The sequence below is a fragment of the Onychostoma macrolepis genome, chromosome 08, assembly GCF_012432095.1.
Source record: "Onychostoma macrolepis isolate SWU-2019 chromosome 08, ASM1243209v1, whole genome shotgun sequence".
In the NCBI taxonomy this organism is placed as follows: Eukaryota; Metazoa; Chordata; class Actinopteri; order Cypriniformes; family Cyprinidae; genus Onychostoma; species Onychostoma macrolepis.
This window is the reverse complement of record NC_081162.1, coordinates 3,956,382-3,978,112: the sequence shown is the minus strand read 5'-3', so window position 1 is coordinate 3,978,112 and position 21,731 is coordinate 3,956,382. Positions and strand designations below refer to the sequence as shown.

Genomic DNA, 21,731 nt, shown 5'->3' with positions numbered 1-21,731 from the left:
GAGAGCTCACGGGATGCATCAAAAATATCTTAATTTGTGTTTTGAAGATGAACGGAGGTCTTATGGGTTTGGAACGACACAAGGGTGAGTAATTAATGACAGAATTTTCATTTTTGGGTGAACTAACCCTTTAACAAAAATGACTTTTCACACGAATTATAAAACTAAAAATCTAAAAGAGAGAATAACACTCCAAAGAACATAGCTGTACCAAAATGTGCAGTATATACAGTGTAGTAGAATATGCTGTTTATATAATTGCTTTTATCATGTGGCACTTTCCACAAATGGCATACAAAAAGAGGACCTGAAATGCATAAATTATGTCTTTTCTAATGTTTATTTTCCCACAAATGGCTGTTTTTCACAATGACACTTTCTCCCTACTGGTTTACATTCACTTAAGACGTAATCGATTGTGTTTACGTGAATATTCGCGTAACATGGACAATTTTACATCATTTTGTGTGTAATTCTCCATTCATGTGACGCGAAAGAGTACTTGTGTGCTGTGTGAGACGCGCTTTCTGTGTGTGTATGCTTGCGGTCTGTGCTCCACACCGAATTCAGTTCTCCCACATATTGACATTTTTGAACATTTTATGAGACAAGTGTATGTTAGCTTATGTAACACCGGTTCATATATACGCAACCACGCAGCAGATTCGTTCTGCAGAAAGGGGGCTCTCCGGGAGCAGGACACTCCTGCATTATGATCTTCTGGTCTCTGAATATGGCTCAGGTTCCTCCTCCCATATAAGTCTAGGAGATTTTGATTTTGAAATAGCACAGCTCTTCTCAACCTTTCATGTTTCATTAATGTCAGTAGCATAACTGACGCTAAACTCACCAAAGTTTGTCTAAATCCCTAACCTTAGTTTTGAGCAATACTGAAAAAGCCTCATCGAAAAGAATTTACAAATTACTGTGAAGAGAAACTATAAAAGGTCTCAATCACCCAATAACAGTCTTAATCAAAGTTTACCCTTTAACTGCATCTGATTACTGACATCAGTGTCTATCCACGATGTTTCCAAGAAAGCCGGTGGAAGTAGAGTGCCCTATCGGTCTTTATCTCTATAAATAGGGAGAGGAAAGGCTTATTGCAAGGCTGCCAGCAGGTGAGATGCACAAGTTACTTTATTTCTGGAAGGCTCGAGGAGGTCAAGTACATTAACTGCTTTTTAAAGTCACTGAAAAAGACAGAGTGTTTGAAAGTCACGAATCAACATTCACAACCCATTTTACTTCTGGTATGTTTCTGGGTGAAACAGGATATTCAAGATAAAAATGCAGGGTGGGACGTGATCCATTGGGAATTATATGGATTGTGAAAAAACTGGCATTCCATTCCAGAGTTTGCTGTAAAATGTGAAGGACTATCCCCCTTCCTGAAAATCCAACAGCACGCATTGGTTGAAACTGTTCCAGGTTCAGTACAAGTTTACAACATTCATTGCTTTGAAAGTGGAAAAAAAGCTAATTGTGCATTGCGGTTGCGTCTTAAGCATTACCAGACTCCCAGCAAGCATTGGGAGAGACATAGAAAGAGACAGATAGAGAGATAAATAGACTGTACCTCCTCCCTGGAGAAAGCCTTTATTTGAAGACACAGACTGCAACCCAGAAATCAGATTTTCAGGGCAGGATCTCTCGGCTGTCTTAGCTGCAAAGATACACACACATACACAATATATCTGAAGTCTCTCTGTAGAGGGTTGTTTGGGCAACTAAAAAGAAATACTGTGCTAAAAACAACTTGGAAAACTTGATTTCATATATAAACATTGGTTTTACCATCCAGTTTGGCAAAATCCTTGTTGAGAAGCTCTTCCGCTGTGAGTTTAGAGAAATTGTCATCGCCAAAGGGGTTCCAGGACACTGGGGCCCCAGCCGAGGGTCCCGAAGCCTCCCCTGACTGATAAACACTCTGCTGTGATGAACATGGAGAACCAGAGGGAGTGGTGCTAGCTGACCTACAGCAGAGAGAGGAAAATAGCAATGCTTCAAAAAGTTCCACTTCGGTGTTCTCACATGACCTCAGCATGTTGCATGCAAGTGGTGTCGAGTTATCATCTTTGAAATAAACTATTTGCATTTTCAATATGATTTTTGCATAAAACTCCAAGGCTGTGACACACTAAGCTGACAGTTGGCTGTTGGCCAAAGTCGGGCCATCATTGAGTGTCTTTCAGACCCATTTTCGCAGTGTGTTCCAAAACAATGGCACTAGTTGGACCACGATTGGAGGCTTTTTGGCCGATTGAGCATGCTGAATGGCCAATGGGTGGTCAGTAAGAGAGATCACTCTGACTGGCTGTTCAGCTTAGTAAACCAGTGCATAAGAAGAAAAAAACGAAAGTGATGGAAGCAAGCAAGCAATAAGTTACAACGCAACTTCTAATTTTACACCTTCAATTTATCTCACCATTCCAATGCGTGAATATTTTCATGAAGACATGGCTGTTTGGAATGTAGAAAGTAAAGACCAACTGATCAAGATTCATATTCAAAAATGTAAGCAAGCAAGCACCCACCCAGTCCTAGTTTGTGTTTTTCCATTTTGAAAACGTACATGCTTTTTGGCTGTTGGCTAGTCCTTTGCAATGTGTTCAAATGTGACACAGGCGACAACACAGCTGGTTTTTGTCAACATTAAGTTATTTGATGTCAGCTTGGTGTGTCAAGCCTTAAACCTTTAGCAAACCAAAAATAATGAAGAAACCCTGCTGAAAGAATTTGAATTTATTAAGGGAAAGCCCCTTGAGATGCTTCATCTCATTTTCAAGGGGGACCCAATAGCGCATACATAAAACAATACAAGATACAACACAAATAAATGTACAAAAAAACAAACAGTTTAAAACAGCCTTAGATGGTTTCTAGTTTTAGTTTACTGCCAGTTTGGCGAGTCTGGGATGTTGGCTGGCCTTAGAAGGGTTTTTGGGCACTTTTCAGGAAAACCAGCTGAGTGCCAGGCTGGCATGCCAGCTAGACCACCTGAGACCTATTCAGCACAGAAGATCCAGATGTTAAAAAACGTGGCTTGAATTAATTCCATTTGATTCGTCATATTGGAAATGAAGGTTTAAATCGAGCACACTGCATTTAGCAGAATGTTATTCTGAAGAAAAAAATTATTTTGCATGATGTGACACTTTAAATAGTCCTAATGTTGCCACTTTGCTACTCAGTTAGCTAGATGTAGTACCAATCTTACTCCAATACAATCTTTATTTTCATCTTTACTCAATGCTGGACAATGGTTAAAACTAAACTATAAATGATTATGTATTTCCTTGATTTACTTGGACTTGTTGAGGCTGGCCTCTGCAGCAGCAGCTTGAAGCAGTTGAGTGGACTTGCTCACAGGAACTCCAAATATGGTGCTGTGTGTGACATCGCTCAGAATTCGTCTGTGGCCTCCTTTTGGGGCGGTCTTGGGAGAAGAGGGTGGAGTCAAGGAGCCGACTTTATGCACCCCACGACTTCCGCTGACAGACTTTTACAGAAAGAAAGGTATAGAGACAACATTAAAGACTGAAAACTGAAGGATATTTATTAGAGAATTTAATTTCTAATATACCAAATGAGACATTCGGTAGAAAAGATGGTGGGCTTTTTAAAGGTGAAGAAAGAGAGCTTCAAATGCAAAAAAGACAAATCTGATATCTCAATGACTTGTTTAAAAAAGCTGATCTGTGAAATGAGAAAATATCTAAAAGGTTTGAAAGGTGAAATGTCTGTTGTCAGATGAATCAAGTCATTTCTATTCATTTTAATAGAAAAATCTTATCTGTCAGAAACTTTAATTTATTCGCCCTCATGTCACTCCAAATCCGTAAAATCTTCTTTTTCATATATTTTCCTGGGTTCTTGTCTCCATACAATGGAAGTGATTATAGACCTCCTGCTGAGCTACAAAAATGACAAAACACCATAAAGCCATAGGATTTCGGTGAAGAACAGACCGAAACGCAAGTCATTATTCATTGAAAATCACATCCTCTGTCATTGCCCTCAAATCCACTTTGTGCTGGTGCATAGCCAAACTTTGCACATTGGAACAAACAGAATTGTGCTGAAAGGATGTGAAACACCATACACTAATGTCATATATTTAAATATATGGACATAAAATTAAACTTGGGCAGAGAATGTCATTTTAAAAATTTGCATGTTTATCACACAAAGCTATCATATGACTTCTGAAACTGAAATATACTTTTACTTTATTGGCAGTGTGAGCATTCAGCTCAAATTATCCTTTTGTATTTTATGGAAGATCAACACAGATGATATAGCTTTGGAACAACATGAGGTTGTTAAAGATGCGTCATGACCAGGGTAGCGGCATATTTAATTTTTTGACAGGAATGAAAACGAGGAATGAACACTGTTGTTTAACAACATGCCAATTGTTCAGATGACAAAACACAGCCTCATTTTCATCCCTGTAAAATTCAATATGGCTATTAGATAGAACACCTCCACTTGTGTTGTACATGACACCTTGCCTTGCAGGCATAATATACAGTAACTGTCAACACCTACTGATTTCATAACAATGTTAATTCTTAGAAATGGAATAGAAATGGATAGTCATTATTTAATTTTCATTTGTGAGTAAACTATCCCTTTAACATGCAAGACAAAGCACCAAGAGGAGGATCAAGGCTTTAGAAAGCGAGGGAAATCACTCTAACAGAGCAAACACAGATGTTGGGAGGGTTACCCTCTGCTCTGGGTCCACTTCAGAGTCAGCGGATGGTGCTGAGGTGGTTTTGGGTGGAGGAAGGGTGGAGGCGTGTGATGTGGGGGGTGGAGGTGCTATAGCTTTGGTTTTAGGTTGGGCAGACACGGTCACAGTGATATCACCATCGATACTATTACTACGTGAAGACTCTGTAGGCGGGGCTGGGGCCGTTGCTTTGGCTTTTGTCTGTGTGGTTGCCGATAATGTTGTGAGGTGGTTGGTTTGAGGGTGGTGTATGGGTGGAGGGGGTGCCCTGTTCTTAGGTTTAGACTGTGTAGAAACAGGGGTGGAGGATGATGCAATCATTTGTGCAGGTAAGACGGAGGTCTGCGTTGAGTGCTGCTGCTAAAATAGGAGGTAGGTGCAACAACTGAATCACAATAATGAAACCCATAATGAAAATTTCCATTTATAAATCCACATAGCATTTCCCAGGTGATGTATTTTAAATCCACATGAAAAATCAATCACAACCCATTTTACTTCCATAATGTGACATATTCATGTAAAATAGAGTATTCATCTATCTGGATTTGATTGGATCATGAAAAAGTGAGTGTTCAATGTCAGAATCAGACTTCTGAGTTTGCAGTGGATTAAGGAGGACTATCGTTCACAGTAAGACATGTATTAAAAAGTGCCCCTATTATGGGTTATGAAAGGTTCATATTTTGGTTTTGGGAGTTCCCAACAGCAGGTTGACATGCATGCAAGGTCAAAAACACTTTCATTTTCTTACTATATGCATTTATTTTCACCTTATTTGCTCAACGACTCCCAAACGATTCGCTCAACGATTCATTTTTCCAAACCCCTCCTTTGCGTGACGCTAATCTGCGGTGATTGGTTGATTTTGTGTACAGCAGTTACCGGGAAAAACGCTATTTTTAACCGTCCAAAAGCAGCACCTAGTGGCAAAGAATGAATTTGCATTTTCATTCAGACCAATGCGAAAATCAAGTTTTCCTGGGTCTGCGCGCGCAACAAGTGGGCGGGCAATATTCTAATGTTTCATGTTGACGTCAACATGAAACTGCTTGGGATTAGTTTTAAAAACGACTCGTTTTAATGATTCAGTCGACTCTTTCTTTTGAGAGACAGTAACTTTATACACGGTACACTTTTAGATTTAAAACTTTGCAGGATGTTTTCATTCACTTAGAGCTGTGTTACACACTGCATGAAAGATAATTTTCAAAAATCCATAATAGGGGCACTTTAAGTAAGTAAATAAGGTCCAATATTATTTCATGTTGACTCTAAATTCTATTTTTAAAAAAGTATTTCCAGAATGGTTCATGTAGCAGTTACCTGCTGTTGAGCAGTAAAGAAGGCTGTGTTTTGCTGCTGCACAAAAAGTTGTGCATGTTGGGGTGTGGTCTGGGGCGGAGAGGGAGTGGCCTGCATTGGAGTGGGCGTGGCTTGTTGCTGAGCGACAGGAACCTGTGATTGGGAAACAGGCTGGGAAGCAATGTTAACACCTGTGAACCAATAGGAAAAACAGAACAAAAACACAACATTAAAAAACAAGCCGCTAAAATCCCCACTCGCATATTTGCAAACCACGAGACAAGGAAGAGTCGTGAAACTAGTCCAATGACTACAGAGCCCCGCACATGACATGTGGGGAAAAAAAACTGAAATCAAGGCCACAATTAAAAATTTGCTCAACTTATTAATTTGTAATTTATTCCCTTGTTTGAATTAAAGTTAAATCATGGTCACAATTTAACTTGAATGAGGGAAGTAATTAACAATGTATGTCATATGCAGGGCTCCATAAATGATAAATACAGAGTCAAATTCAGGGAAAAACAGTTAAATCTATCTCAATAGATTTTGCTGGAAAACAAAACATTAAGGGACATTATAAATATTCAGTATACGTCAAACATTCCTAGTCCACAGCTATTAGAATATGGCTATATACAGTGGGGCAAAAAAAGTATTTAGTCAGCCACCAATTGTGCAAGTTCTCCCACTTAAAAAGGTGAGAGAGGCCTGTAATTTTCATCATAGATATACCTCAACTACGAGCGACAAAATGAGAAAAACAAATCCAGAAAATCACATTGTAGGATTTTTAAAGAATTAATTGGTAAATTCCTCTGTAAAATAAGTATTTGGTCACCTACAAACAAGCAAGATTTCTGGCTCTCACAGACCTGTAACTTCTTCTTTAAGAGGCTCCTCTGTCCTCCACTCGTTACCTGTATTAATGGCATCTGTTTGAACTCGTTATCAGTATAAAAGACACCTGTCCACAACCTCAAACAGTCCAACTCCAAACTCCACCACGGCCAAGACCAAAGAGCTGTCAAAGGACACCAGAAACAAAATTGTAGACCTGCACCAGGCTGGGAAGACTGAATCTGCAATAGGTAAGCAGCTTGGTGTGAAGAAATCAACTGTGGGAGCAATTATTAGAAAATGGAAGACATACAAGACCACTGATAATCTCCCTCGATCTGGGGCTCCACGCAAGATCTCACCCCGTGGGGTCAAAATGATCAATGAAGAACTGTGAGCAAAAATTCCAGAACCACACGGGGGACCTAGTGAATGACCTGCAGAGAGCTGGGACCAAAGTAACAAAGGCTACCATCAGTAACACACTGCGCCGCCAGGGACTCAAATCCTGCAGTGCCAGACGTGTCCCCCTGCTTAAGCCAGTACATGTCCGGCCCGTCTGAAACGTGGCTGGGTCTTTCAGCATGACAATGATCCCAAACACACCGCCCGGGCAACAAAGGAGTGGCTTCGTAAGAAGCATTTCAAGGTCCTGGAGTGGCCTAGCCAGTCTCCAGATCTCAACCCCATCGAAAATCTTTGGAGGGAGTTGAAAGTCCGTGTTGCCCAGCGACAGCCCCAAAACATTACTGCTCTAGAGGAGATCTGCATGGAGGAATGGGCCAAAATACCAGCAACAGTGTGTGAAAACCTTGTGAAGACTTGCAGAAAACGTTTGACCTCTGTCATTGCCAACAAAGGGTATATAACAAAGTATTGAGTAGGGATGCACCGAATATTCGGCCACCGAAACAATACGGCCGAAATGTGATGACGCAAACAGAAACCGCGACCTGCACGTGCTTGTCTGAAGCAACATGTCTGCGGTGTAGACGCATTTCAGTATATCTGAGAAAGACCCACGGACAGCGATTTGCAAAACATGTAATGCCGAAATTTCAAGAGGGGGTGCATCTGCAAAGACTTTCTCCACGTCGGGTTTAATTTATCACCTGAAATCCAAACATTCCGATCACTACGCTGAATATGAGAGGAACGCAGCAGAGAAAAGAAAAATGCCTCCGAGCACGCCCACTCCGTCTGAGGTGGACATTTTTGAAAAGGCAAGGAAGTTTCCCAGTGATGGTGTCAAGGCAAAGGGCATTACTCAAAAGTTAACATATGGGCTATGGCAGTCTTTGTTTTGATACACTATTATGTTGAAGGCCTACAGAGAAAATATTGTTGTATCTTTAAGCAGTTGCACTTGTTCTGAATGCACTTTCTTGTAGTATTCCTACAGAGAAAAATTTAAAATGCACTTGACCTAAATGCACTTTGTTTTTATGAAAGAACATTTAATTTTACAACCTTTCAGCAGGCCAGTAGGCCTGTACATTATTATTTAATGTACACATGAGTGGGGTCAAGTTAAACATTTTAGTTTTAATTTTATTTTATACTGTGCATTGTTGCAATGTGCTAAATAAATATTTGCATAATTTGTAATTGATTTATTCTTTGAAACTTTAAAATTAATTTATGCAATTGCAATGCCTTGATTTTAGTAAAGTTAGTACATAGTCATAGCCATAAATGCAATGGTACTAATAATTGGCATAATTTCTTTCGGTGTTTCGGTTTTCGGCCTTGGTTTCCTCTCTTTCGGTTTTCGGTTTCGGTGCATCCCTAGTATTGAGATTACATTTTGTTATTGACCAAATACTTATTTTCCACCATAATTTGCAAATAAGTTCTTTAAAAATCCTACAATGTGATTTTCTGGATTTTTTTTCTCATTTTGTCTCTCATAGTTGAGGTATACCTATGATGAAAATTACAGGCCTCTCTCATCTTTTTAAGTGGGATAACTTGCACAATTGATGGCTGACTAAATACTTTTTTGCCCCACTGTGTGTGTGTGTGTATATATATATATATATATATATATATCAGCTTATTCTGAATAAACTAAGATGCATGTTATTTTCCTACTAGTTATTAGCCATTATTCTGCATTTTCAGTACTTCTACACAGTAATTTAATCAATGAGTTACTGTAGGATCAACATATTTTGAATATGCACCATAGCCACATTTAATCAAAAATACAGAAAAAACTAAGACTGTGAAATATTATTACAATTTAAAACTACTTTTTTTCTTTTCATTTTTTTTTTTTTTTTTTGAATATACTGTAATTTATGTAATGGCAAATATTTTCTTATTAAAAAATATTTCTTATTATCAATGTTGAAAACTGTGGTAACACTTTATTTTAAGGTCTCTTAACTAGTTGCTTATTAGCATGCATATTACTAGAATGTTAGCCATTTATTAGTAGTTATTAAGCACATATTAATGCCTTATTCTATATGACCTTATCCTACATCTCTAATCCTACCCAATACCTAAACTTAACAACTACCTTACTAACTATTAATAAGCAGCAAATTAGGAATTTATTGAGGGAAAAGTCGTAGTTAATAGTGAATAAGTGTTCCCTATTCTAAAGTGTTACCAAAACTGTCGTGCTGCTTAATATTTTTGTAGAAACTGATCCATTTTTTCAGGATCATTTGAATAGAAAAGGAACAGTATTTGTTTAAAATGTCATTTTTTGTAGCATTATAAATAGCTTTATTGACATTTTTGATCAAGTGAAATCCTTGATAAATAAAAGTATTAATTTCTTTAAAAAATAATTAAAAACTGCCCCCGAACTTTTGAAATTGTGGTTAGGGTTTACATGTTAACATTCATAACCGTGTTGGAAAGCCCCACCCACAAAAATCAAACAGGTCCAAAATCCAGCTTCACATTGCTATATATTAAAAATATAGTATTTACATTTTCAGTGGTAAATTACTTGATGAAAATGAAACATTTACACTTAGTCAGTTAGCAGACACTTACAAACTTGTCATCCTAAATTAAGACAGTGTTACTATCCTGACCCAGATAATCCAGTGCTAAAACATTACAGGAGCATAACAATACACTGGAATATTCATTATCAATGAGACAAGTAGGGCTTTAATTAGCATTGACTTCAGAAATAGGAAGTGAAATGACAGCTTGGTAGGATTGAGTGTGTCAGGGGCTCAATAGCTCAGGCTCATTAGTGAGGTTTTAAAAGCTCTTTGTAATGACACACTGATTGAACCAGTGGGAATACTAGAGCTGTGTGTGTCAGCCAAAGACACATGCCAGTCAATGCAATGTGTGAAGGGTCGTCAGGGGAAGAGAATAAAAGTGAAAAGAGAGCGTGAGCATGAAAGGCTGAAGCCACACATATGTTTGATTTTGGATGAAGGTGAATAATGAACACTCACTGATTGGCTGGCCGGGTCCTGCAGGTGCATTGGCTCTTTTACGAGGGGTGAGGGCTGGTTGGATGGGCAGGATGCCTGCGATTGGTTGAGCTTGGCCAGCCTTGGGACGCTGCCGTGGTGCTATGGATGTCTCAGTCGCAGGGACTGGATCAGTGAGCCTGAATGACAAGAAAAGTTCAAGTCGAATCAGATCTACCACTATATAAAACACCATATGCATCCTAAAACTAAAGAAAAAGTCTATAATAAGACGTAACGTGACTTCAAACATCTGAGACCACACAGATAATTGACAGTCTCACCTGGCTTTGTTTTGACTCTTCTTGGCCACGGCTTCACTGGCTCTGATTGGCTCTGGGAGTTTTGCTGGAATGGGTGAATTCTAATGGAATAAGCGGAATATTATTACTGTTTATTGTTATACTTGTGTTCTGTTTTAATCATGTTACTAATATTCTTATTAACTCACCAAAGTATTTAAATTGAGGTGGTTACATAAAAAGCATGTATTTTAAATGTTGATGGTAAATCCACTATTGTATTGTATGGCATATAAAATTTACTACAGTCTATACACAGTATTAAGTTCAATTACATAAGTAACTAATTAAATTACAGAAAAAAATAAGAGTAATCCCTTATTTTACTTTTTTTCAAGGGAAAAGTAATTAAATTACAGTAACTAATTACTTAGTAACCAGTTACACCCAACACTGGTTACGTTTTGTATTTGGTTGTCTTTAGTCAACATGAAACATCTGCAACTCATTCCAGTGAAACAGGAAATTCAACACACACACACACACACACACACACACACACGCACACACAAATCATTTAGTTAATTAAAATAAAGCTGGAATACAATTAAATATAAACATTAGGAAAAAAAACAAACAAATTATCTTGGCAACAAACTGAAATAAAATGTTTACAATTACTGAAATAATTTTAGTTAATAAATAAAATGAACTGAAAATAAAATGTTTAAAAATTAAATAAAGTATAAAGACTAATAAAAACGAAAAAATAAATCACCTAACAAAACTTGAACTAAAATGAAAACGGAAAATATAAAAATGAAAGTGAACCATAACATTAATAAATACTGTAACAGTATATAAATACTATTAAAATAACACTGAATAACACACACCAATTTATTGTGCATGAAGACCAGTAACATGAATGAAGTAGATTTGTCTTTTTTTTTATTTCAGGTGGACTTCAAAGTTGGTTTTATAAGTTAATTACATTTAAATTTATTTTATTTTGTTAAGTTATTTAGTAGAGTTAAGTATAGAGATGGTTTCATACCACATTTTTGCGAGTGTCACATCCTATGAAATCATCATTCTTAAGTGCGTAATTTAATTTCCGTGAATGTGTAAAAATAAGTGAAGACGACAATCAACAACAAAAGATATGCATGTTGGCACAAACACAAATGTGCAATGAAAGCACGTGATTAGCTATGATACTTATTTGTAGACGCGGTCTGAGCCAAACATCCCTACGTCAGGAAAAACCGTCAAAGAAACACTCAAAGTTTTTACAGAGGTCATTCTTGTATTGAACTCTAAACAACATTTACGGGTGTCAATGTTAATGTGTCTTTGATCATGACTGAATGCTTCCATTATGCTATCAATACTGCTCAGAGTGGGAGGGGCTACTGGATGTGCGCCAGCTGGCAGCCATGAGCGACAATCTACTTCCTGTGCTGTTACGTGCAAGCACTTACCATATCTACTGAAAGGGATAGGCATGAATTAAACATAGATTAAGAAGTATGTGCTGGAATAAAGAACAAAAACCCTGTAGAGTGTGACAGTAAAACGAGTGAGAAGATCAGGGCAAATGCACATGGAAGCTTGTGTAGTTATAGCACAGGAAATAGCGAGAGAGATCTTTACAGTATGAATGAGCAGGTCTTACGTGGGTATTCTGCACTGGGCATTCTTTCCGTGCCAGTTTAAAGGCGAAATATGACACTTGGTAGATATCTGGCCTAATGTCAGGGTCTGGCTCCAGAATGTAACCTGAGATGGGAAAAATTAAACAAATCAAAACATAAAAGTGTACAAGTGAAAAACAGTTTTGCCAAATCTTGAAAAAATTATTTTTATTGTCCCAGAGAATGAAAATTAATTTTATTAAAATAATTTTGTTTGTTTTTTTGTTTGTTATATGACGGTCATTTTAAAAATACATATTACCAGCTCATGTGTGCATTATTTTCCAAAAATTCAATGGCCCATTGTCAATTATTCCTTGCTCATAATACACTATAAATGTAATAAACTACCATTCAATAGGTTTAATATTTGGAGTCTACAAGGCTGCATTTACTTGATATAAACAGTACAATAAATACAGTGTAAACAGAAATATTGTGAAATTTTATTACAATTTAAAATAGCCTTCTCTATTTTAATATATTTTAAATTATTCATTTACAATCATTTTTAGCAGTCATTACTCCAGTCTTCAGTGTCACATGATCCTTCACAAATCATTTTACTATGCTGATTTGGTGCTCAATAAACATTTTTTATCATTATCCATGTTGAAATATTACGTGGCTATTACTAGTTACGTTAATATTTTTGTGGAAACTGCAGCATTTTTTTTTTTTTTCAGGATAAATGTTGCTCAAAACAACAGCACTTATTTGAAATAAAAATCTTTTGTAACATTATTAACGTATTCACTGTCACTTTTGATTAATGTAATGCTTTAGCTTTAATCCTCTAGGAACAATAAAAAAATAATAACTTTACTGATCCCAAACCTTTGATGTGTGAAAATTATTTTTCAAAAATGATGACTGTCCTTTAGTTGTTCTACCAACAGTTTTGTTCCTAATAATGCTTTTATTAAAAATTAATTTACACGTGAACAGAATATTTTTTGGAAAATATTTACAATCGAGCTCCATGTACCGTATTTTGAAAACACTTTTGATTAGGGAACACTATTAACTATTAACTGTTATTAACACTATTAAAGGTGCCATAGAATGGAAAACTGTATTTACCTTGGCATAGTTGAATAATAAGAGTTCTGCACATGGAAATGACATACCGTGAGCCTCAAACACCATTGTTTCCTCCTCCTTATGTAAACCTTGTACATGCAAAAGACCACTGATAAAGAGGCGAATCCCAACATAACAGCGACTGTGACGTTTCAGTCGGGATCATTAATGTTTACACCCCCAACATTTGCATAACGTATACCAGCCCATGTTCTAGGCCAGCCGGACCTGCACACCCGAATCATCGATGCAGTGTTGCCAGATATTGCTTTTAAAACAAAAAGCGATAAATAAATAAAAATAAACCGAAATTTCAAATCTTTTGCAATTAAGATAAAATAAAGATATCACTGACCCTAAACTGCAACATCCTACTTTATTAACTTTCTAAAGTGTCAAAAAGAGTGAAAAGACAAGTACAAAAACGCTTATAACAGCTGGATCTGGCAACACCCTGACAACTCTCTCAAGCCTCGTTTTTGTCAGTCGTGGGGCGGGGCTTGCTGTTTTAATTGTTATCTCTAACGCCATTGGTTACTTCCCCTTTTCCGGAAGTCAGCTGTGATTGGACGCCTGTGAAAAGGCGATCCATAATTCACGTGTGACCTGAGACATGGCTTTATCAACAGACTAGATGCATGCAAGTTGTCATTTATTTATTTATTTAATTTTTTATAAATATAAGTAGGGTAAAGTGCAGAACCCTCTTACAATGAAATAATATATTACCATCAACCCCTAAAATTTGACATAGTAATACAAAATATATTAAAAAGTTTATACAGCAACTCTTGCTTATTTATATGAACAAATAATTAATCCATCCAAAGGTCCTTTGAACCAATTTGGGATTTACAGTCATGTACATTTACAATTTACATTTACATTTATGCATTTAGCAGACGCTTTAAAAGCAACTTAAAGTGCATTCAGGTTATACATTATTGTTATTTTTTTATCAGTATGTGTGTTCCCTGGGAATTGAACCCATGCGCTACTAACACAATGCTCTACCACTGAGCCACAGGAACACTTATTATCATTTACAATTATTTAATGGACACTTCTCACATTTTTGAGGTTGTATATAAATATGGTTGGGTAAGCATATAGTGGTGAACTACAACTAATTCAGCATATAGCAACAAGTTGACTATTAGTTTTATTTTATTTTATTTTCATTTTGCAAAGTTAATATAGCCCAAGCTTTATGTTGTATGAAAATTTCAAATATAACCTTTTTGGTAGATTTACCATGCTAAAAACCGTGGAAACATGTCATTAAAATCTATAAAAAAGGGTTTATGCAGATTGAGGCTGATGTATGGGAGGAGAGCTTCAGTAGGATTCGATCTTGCTCTATTAGTTCTAGGCATCAGTTAATTCAATTTAAGGTGATGCTTAGACTGCACTATTCAAAATCTAAATTGCACAGAATTTTTCCTACTATCTCTCCTATTTGCGACAGGTGTAAATCTGCAGAAGGCTCTCAGACCCATCTCTTTTGGACATGTCCAAAACTATACGATTTTTGGCGTGACATATTCAAATGGTTCTCGGATATGTATGGTTGTGTTTTTACACCTGATCCAGAAATTGCATTATTTGGTTATTCTATTTCTCTGTTAGATCATAATGTGTCTGTACAAAGAGTGTCATTCTGAGGCTGTGGAAATCGGACACTGTTCCTCAGTTTAAGACCTGGTTGAACTATCTTACTGGAATATTGCATATGGAAAGAGTCCGGTATGGAGTTATTGGTAATCTTAATAAGTTTTACAGTATATGGCAACCATTTCTAGATCATGTGGACCAATGTAATGCTGACTCTGACCAGCAACGTAATGCTTAGTATCTTGTCTGCCCCCTATTGAGTGCCTAGTCATTTTTCCATTGAAACTGCTTGTATGCCCTGATTGTTGTTCTCAAAAGTCTGTTTTTTTATTTATTTTTTTATTTATTGATTTATTTTTTAATTATTATTATTTTATGCATTTTGTTATTTTATTGTTGTTGTTTATTGTGCAATATAAAACTAATAAAAATACTTTCTCAGAACTAAAAAAAATTTTATGGTCCTGTTTTATCTTTGTAACATCACAAGATTGTAATCACTAGTAAACGGAAGAATTGATGTTAATTTATGTTAATAAACTTTTATTATAATGATGTATTCTACTGACAATGCATGCAATTCATTTTCATTAAAACAGCCATGTTATATTTATAAAAAAAATGTAAAAAATAAATGAGCAGCTATCATGTTCATACCACGGACGCTAAACATTCTTGCATCTCTCAAAATCTGTATCTTCATCTGATACTGGTTCAAACATATAAGGTTGGATGCCTAATCTCTCAATCGTTCACGCCGGACAGTTGATCTGTTTGCTGTGTGAGCTACTGAAATGAGCCGCACTGTGAAACAGCCAATCAGAGCAGAGCTCTATTCATGACCCTTCCAAATAAGGTAATAATCACTGATCTATAATAGAGAATTATATATAGATCAGTGGTAATAACAGACCATTTCATTCTAGGGAGCAGTGTTAATTTTTGTTGACAATTTATCATAATTTTCGTCTACGACATTTTTTTCACTGACGACAACGAGACGAAAACTCTTTTAGTGTCTTTTTTCCATAGAATATACAAACTGACAAACCTAGCAACATTTTTGGATAATCCTTAGCAATGGTTCAGTTGGAAGATGTCGCCAGTGCTGCCTCGCGAGCACGAGATCAGATGCAGGCAGTGCGCAGCATGAGACAAAAAAGTGCCAAAACCACCGCATAGCCGCTCTTTAGTGTAACATTAGATGCATGTTGATTTTATCAGACGATGTCGCGATTATAAATGAGTGTGACTCCTGGTTAACATATATTAACTAGTCGTGTTTAGTCACTATTTAGTGTGGAATTTTTCTACAATATTCGCTCATCGTGACAGTAAAATAGGGCATTCTAAGTCAATCTACTGCAGTTGTTCCTCCCTCAATCAGTAGAAAATGTGGTTAACACCCGGTCATGCAAGAAAAAAAAAAAAAAAATATCGTCATATACCGTGAAACCGGTATAATTTGGAAAAATACCGTGATATAAATTTTTGGTCATACCGCCCAGCACTAGCGCAGACACTGAAGCATACACACAGAAAGCGCGTCTCACAGCGCGTGAGTACTCTTTCGCAGCGCATGAACGGAGAAATATGCACAAAATTATGTCGAAATGTCCGTTTTGACGAGTATTCACGTAAACACAGTTGAGTTACGTTCTTAAGTGAACGTAAACAGTAGGGAGAACGTGTATCAGTACATTGCATCCGTGCATTCGGTTTTAAAGGGACAGCAGCCTAATTTAGTCACTATTGTTCGAGTTGATTGATGAGTCGATTGATGTTAATCAAGTAACAAAAGAAAGACAGAAAATATTTTAGTAGCCCTAAAGATTCATCTAAATGTATTTATAGAAATAAATATGTCTGCTTGAAAGAATGAAGAATATGGTAAACAAGTTGTTATAAACAATGCATAATTAGCCTATATAACCATTGGTATTTCATTACAAAGAAGACCATGTTCTTGTTCTTTATGAGAAGTGGTTTTATTTAATTTTAACAAAGGCATGTTGTGTATCACCACAGTTAAATCGCAGTCTATCATGACAAAACCTTTATATCAAACCTATATAATGAGTTTGGAAATTTTAGAGAAATGCTTAATAAATGCACTGCAACTAAACCCATTAGATTTTAGCCGACTAAATTTACTGTAGATTTAGATAAAACTAGACTAAAACTAAAAACAATTCAGATGACTAAAATATGACTAAAACTAAATGGCATTTTAGTCCAAAGACTATGACTAAAACTAAATCAAAATTTGCTGTCAAAATGAACACTGCTAGGGTTGTAAATGGACATGTAAAACCGTTTCTGGAGAATTGTTGCTCTTACCTAAGCCACATACCTTCTATGTAGATATCAGAGAACAATTTAAAATATTGTATCAATGCATTCTATGGCACCTTTAACTATTATTATATAGTTAGTGATTTATTATATAATTAACTATTAACACTATTAACTAGTTGCTTATTAGCATGCATATTGGCTGTTTATTAGTACTTGTAAAGCACATATGAATGGCCTTATTCTGCATGACAGAAAAACAATCATTAGCTGAACTTACGGATGAGACAGTGCATGTCGTGCGAGTAGCGGGAGTTGTCTGGGATGGTGAAGCTGCCGTCACAGATGGCCACCTGACTCTCTCCAAACGGCAATGTGAAATAACACAACTTGTACAACAAGCAGCCCAAAGCCTGAGGACACAAATGAGCAAGAGTCATCAAACCTCCTTTGTGATGTTTCAAAATGATATGCATATTCACTAACGATCAACTACAGAGACAAAAGCTTTGGCTACTACTGAAATACACTGTTATTGTCTCTAACTGAATTACCAGTCTTCACCTCTTTGACTCACCCATATATCTGCTTTAGTAGTGATAACTTTGTCCCCATATAGATTCACCATTTCTGGGGCCCGGTATGAAAGAGTAGTGTACCTTAAAACACACACAGAGAATAAGATTCAATTGATATGAAAACGCAACACTGTGGTGTAAAAAAAACAAAACAATGCTCACTTCTTGATTTCTTCTTCTACAGTTGCCACACCTTCTGTTTGTGGATTCTGGGAGCGGTTAATGGCACTGCCAAAATCACATAACACATAATGTCCTCTGTCATGCAGCAAGATGTTCTCCACCTAAAACAGACACAAAGAGAGGACAGTAGGTTATGCCCTAGTTTTTGTAAAGCTGAACTGAAATAGTTTTCTAAACATCACAAATGAGCTCTAAGATGGGTAAAATTGTAAAAGGGTACAAACATAATAAGCAAAAGTCATTTATTAAAGGAATAGTTCACTCAATACATTTCAAAATATTGTAAATTTGAGCATTAAGACATGTCTCACATGTTTCTCGCAACTGTGAGTTTTTATCTCACAACTCTGACTTCTTCGCACTTGCAAATTCATATCTCCCAATTTGACTTCTTTTCTCAGAATTTTGACAATTTTAAGTTATAATGTCCAATTCTGAAGACAAGAAGACTATTTTCCTACAATTACGAGTTATATCTCACAATTCTGACTTTGTAAGTCACAACTTTGTGTTATACAGTAAGAATTGCAAGATATAAACTCGAGAAATAAAGTCAGACTTTCTCAGAATTACGAGTTAAAATCTAGCAATTCTGACTTTTTTCTTGCAACTGCAAGTTTATATCTGTCAATTCTGACTATTTCTCAGAACTGCAAATTTATAAATCACACAATTTGGACTTACCTCGCAATTGCAAGTTTATGTCATGTAATTCTAAGAAAAAAGTCAGAATTGTGAGATAAAAAGTAGCAATTTTCTTTTTTTAAATCTTCTATTCAGTGGCGGAAACAGCCTTCCATAGGTTTCTGTAAGCTTTAGCTGAATGGAAATAAAGTGCAAAAAATTATTTTCCTTTTGTGCATTTCAGAAATGAAAGTTATATAGGTTTGGACATAGAAGTGACTAAATGACTAAGTGACTAATTTTTTTTTTTTTTTTTAACCATTTGGTAAACCATTTCTTAAAATAGTAAAGTTCTGCAGAGTTCATACTTTAAGGTCCCGGTGGATGATGGGAGTTTTGCACTGATGTAGTCGAGCGACAGCTTCACATGTGTCACAGAAGATCTGCAGCACCTCTGGCTCACTGAATCCAGTCTGCAAACGCTGGTTCATGAGGTTCACAACCTGCCCACCTGGGTTATTACACACAAACACTGAATAGTAGGTCAAGACCACCAAAACGAATGGAAAAAGGCTCTGAATCTCAAATCGCATACCATCTTGAGAAAGGAACACATACTGACCTCGACAGAAGTCCATCAATATGAGAACTTCCCAAACATCTCCTGAACCTACTGCTGTGATGCTGGAGTCCATAAAACCAACGATGTTTTTGTTACCAACGAGGTCCCTCTGTTTAAGAAAACCAACACATTTAGATAGAACAATCTGTAAAAACTGAAAATATTTAGCTGTTTTCAACATTTACAGAAGAAGAAATGTTTCTCGAGTTGCAAATCAGCACATTAGATTGACTTCTGAAAGATCATGTGACACTGAAGACTGGAGTAATGATGAAAATAAATGACATTTTAAAATATATAAACAGTCATTTTAAATTGTAAATGGCTGTCTGGATTGGTTAATACTAAGTAACTATTGCACTCATTTTTTTTTTACTTAAGATTCAATGAAAAGCCTCCCAACTCACTCTTAATGTTTGTTTTAATGTTTAATCGATTTTTTGTATATCAGCTTTCTGTAGTGTACAAATAAGTACTTTGTGTTTATTTTAAATGCCTAAAATGTGAAAGCTCGCTTAGTTTTCTGAACATTTGCTAAAAGCTCAAGACAATGGGTCTTTGAGTCGACTAAGTCAATTCTAGTGTTTAAATGAAATGGCTTAGCTGTTCAATGTCCTTTCAAATCGACTCATTCATTCACAAATTTGAAATGCCCCCTGTTAGTCGTCTATTTAGGAGTGCACTGTGAGCAGCTGCTCATTTTGAAACAGCAAGACACTTTGTGATGCTGAAACAGTGCTGACATTTTCCTCTTGTCCATTTAGTAGGGCTCACAGCGAAGTACGCTGGATTTCCATTCTGAAATCAGTCCCAGAGGACACGAGTGACCTTTACCGGCACTGTACTGTTCTCAGCACTGTATTTACAGCAACACGTGCAAGCTGAGGAACGGGAGACCTCAAATCCTTTCAAGACTGCATGGCTCAGTTTTGCTATTAAGAGGAGCTTAATCAAATAAAGGACAAATGATGATGGGAAAAAAAAAACCTACAGAGGACATCCATTTGGATGCTTAAAAGAATAGTATATCCAAAACGACACTAATTACCGTACCTGAAACCATGCAATATATTTGTGCCATCAACACACTGAAATTTAAGCCACTTTGTATGGGATGATAATGTAAAGCCAGTTGGTTTCTAATCGAAAAATAAACTCTGTGGGGTTTTACGGAAATCTTCCAGTTTCGTTTTCAATACAATTGATAACAGATGCAAGGTGGCACCAGTTCATTTGTATGAAACAAAAATGGTGATCTTCCTCATTGTTGCTCAGAAATCAAACATCTTGGACATCAATGTCATTGCCCTTTAAACTGCAAGAATAACTGTTGAAAAATAGGTCATTTAATGAGTGTATTGGTGACACCATGTATGAAGAACCAGCCAAAACAAGAATGAAACATGACCATAACCCATAATCTTGGTCAAAAAGATGTTCAGAAGACGAGAATGACAGTATTCTGGTATTTATGATAAGTAAATGCTTGTTTGTTTGTTTTTTTTTGTATTTGGAAAACCACTAGAAAAAGGTTTGTGTATGTTCAGTATATGTATACCTGTATAAAGAATAGAAAATAGAATAGAAATATAGGATGTAGAATAGAAATTGTTTGTAACAATATACACAGTCAAATGTTTGGCGTCAATGCATTTTTATTAATCTATTTTATTTTATTTTTTTAAAGAAATTACTTTTATTAAGCAAGGATATGTTAAATTGATTAAATAAAATGGTATTAAAAGACATTGTTACAAAAGATTTTGTCTAACTTTTTATACATTAAAGAATCATGAAAAAAGTATCACAGGTTCCAAAACAATATTAAGCAGGACAACTGTTTCCAATATTAATAATAAATCAGCATATTACAATGATTTATTAAGGATCATGTGACACTGAAGACTGAAGTACCTTTGATCACAGAAATAAACTACATTTTAAGGCAACCAGCTTCAGCAGATTTTTGAGTTTTCTTAACTTATTTTTGTGGGAGATTCTCAAATTTGTGTTGTATAAACTTAAAACAACAAGTTGAGAAAACTCAAAAAGGTTGCCTTAAAATTTTAAGTTGGCTCAACTTTTTTTTTTTTTTACAGTGTATATGGAAATAGAAAAACATTATTTTAAATTGTAATAATATTACACAGTATTACAGTTTTTGATCAAATAAATGCAAAAATCGCAAATTTTGCATAGTTCCTCCTGAAAAAATAAAAAAAAAGTTCAAAGCTAGTTTGTCAATTTGTTCAGCAGACAAAGCTAATTTAATTTTTGTTCATGGCCCATACTTGTTTGGTCTATATACCTCCTGAACGCAAAGTCTTGCCTGCATGAAATTTGGTAGCCATCATTTTGAGGACACTCTAATGTTTGTCAAATTCCACCAATAGGGAGCAGTATAACTAAAATATCATTATATTAAAATTCACAATTTTAAATGTCTATTCTCTGC

At 36.0% G+C, this 21,731-nt stretch overlaps 1 protein-coding gene across 8 annotated transcripts in view; it reads right to left on the bottom strand.

Moving 5' to 3' along the window:
- aak1a (AP2 associated kinase 1a) overlaps positions 1 to 21,731 on the bottom strand; it is a 60,383-nt gene that overhangs the window by 22,439 nt on the left and 16,213 nt on the right. For 7 of the 8 annotated variants that reach the window (XM_058784855.1, XM_058784848.1, XM_058784850.1 and 4 more), the window contains exons 3-15: positions 19,277 to 19,385; positions 19,023 to 19,165; positions 18,010 to 18,131; positions 17,847 to 17,928; positions 17,550 to 17,682; positions 12,259 to 12,362; positions 10,623 to 10,702; positions 10,321 to 10,478; positions 6,068 to 6,237; positions 4,736 to 5,101; positions 3,309 to 3,502; positions 1,798 to 1,976; positions 1,580 to 1,666 (exon numbers count right to left, since the gene is read on the bottom strand). In XM_058784855.1, the coding sequence (XP_058640838.1) occupies positions 1,580 to 1,666; positions 1,798 to 1,976; positions 3,309 to 3,502; positions 4,736 to 5,101; positions 6,068 to 6,237; positions 10,321 to 10,478; positions 10,623 to 10,702; positions 12,259 to 12,362; positions 17,550 to 17,682; positions 17,847 to 17,928; positions 18,010 to 18,131; positions 19,023 to 19,165; positions 19,277 to 19,385 (1,927 nt within the window). The remainder of the gene's footprint in view (positions 1 to 1,579; positions 1,667 to 1,797; positions 1,977 to 3,308; positions 3,503 to 4,735; positions 5,102 to 6,067; positions 6,238 to 10,320; positions 10,479 to 10,622; positions 10,703 to 12,258; positions 12,363 to 17,549; positions 17,683 to 17,846; positions 17,929 to 18,009; positions 18,132 to 19,022; positions 19,166 to 19,276; positions 19,386 to 21,731) is intronic. The other variant, XM_058784852.1, reaches the window with a different exon arrangement.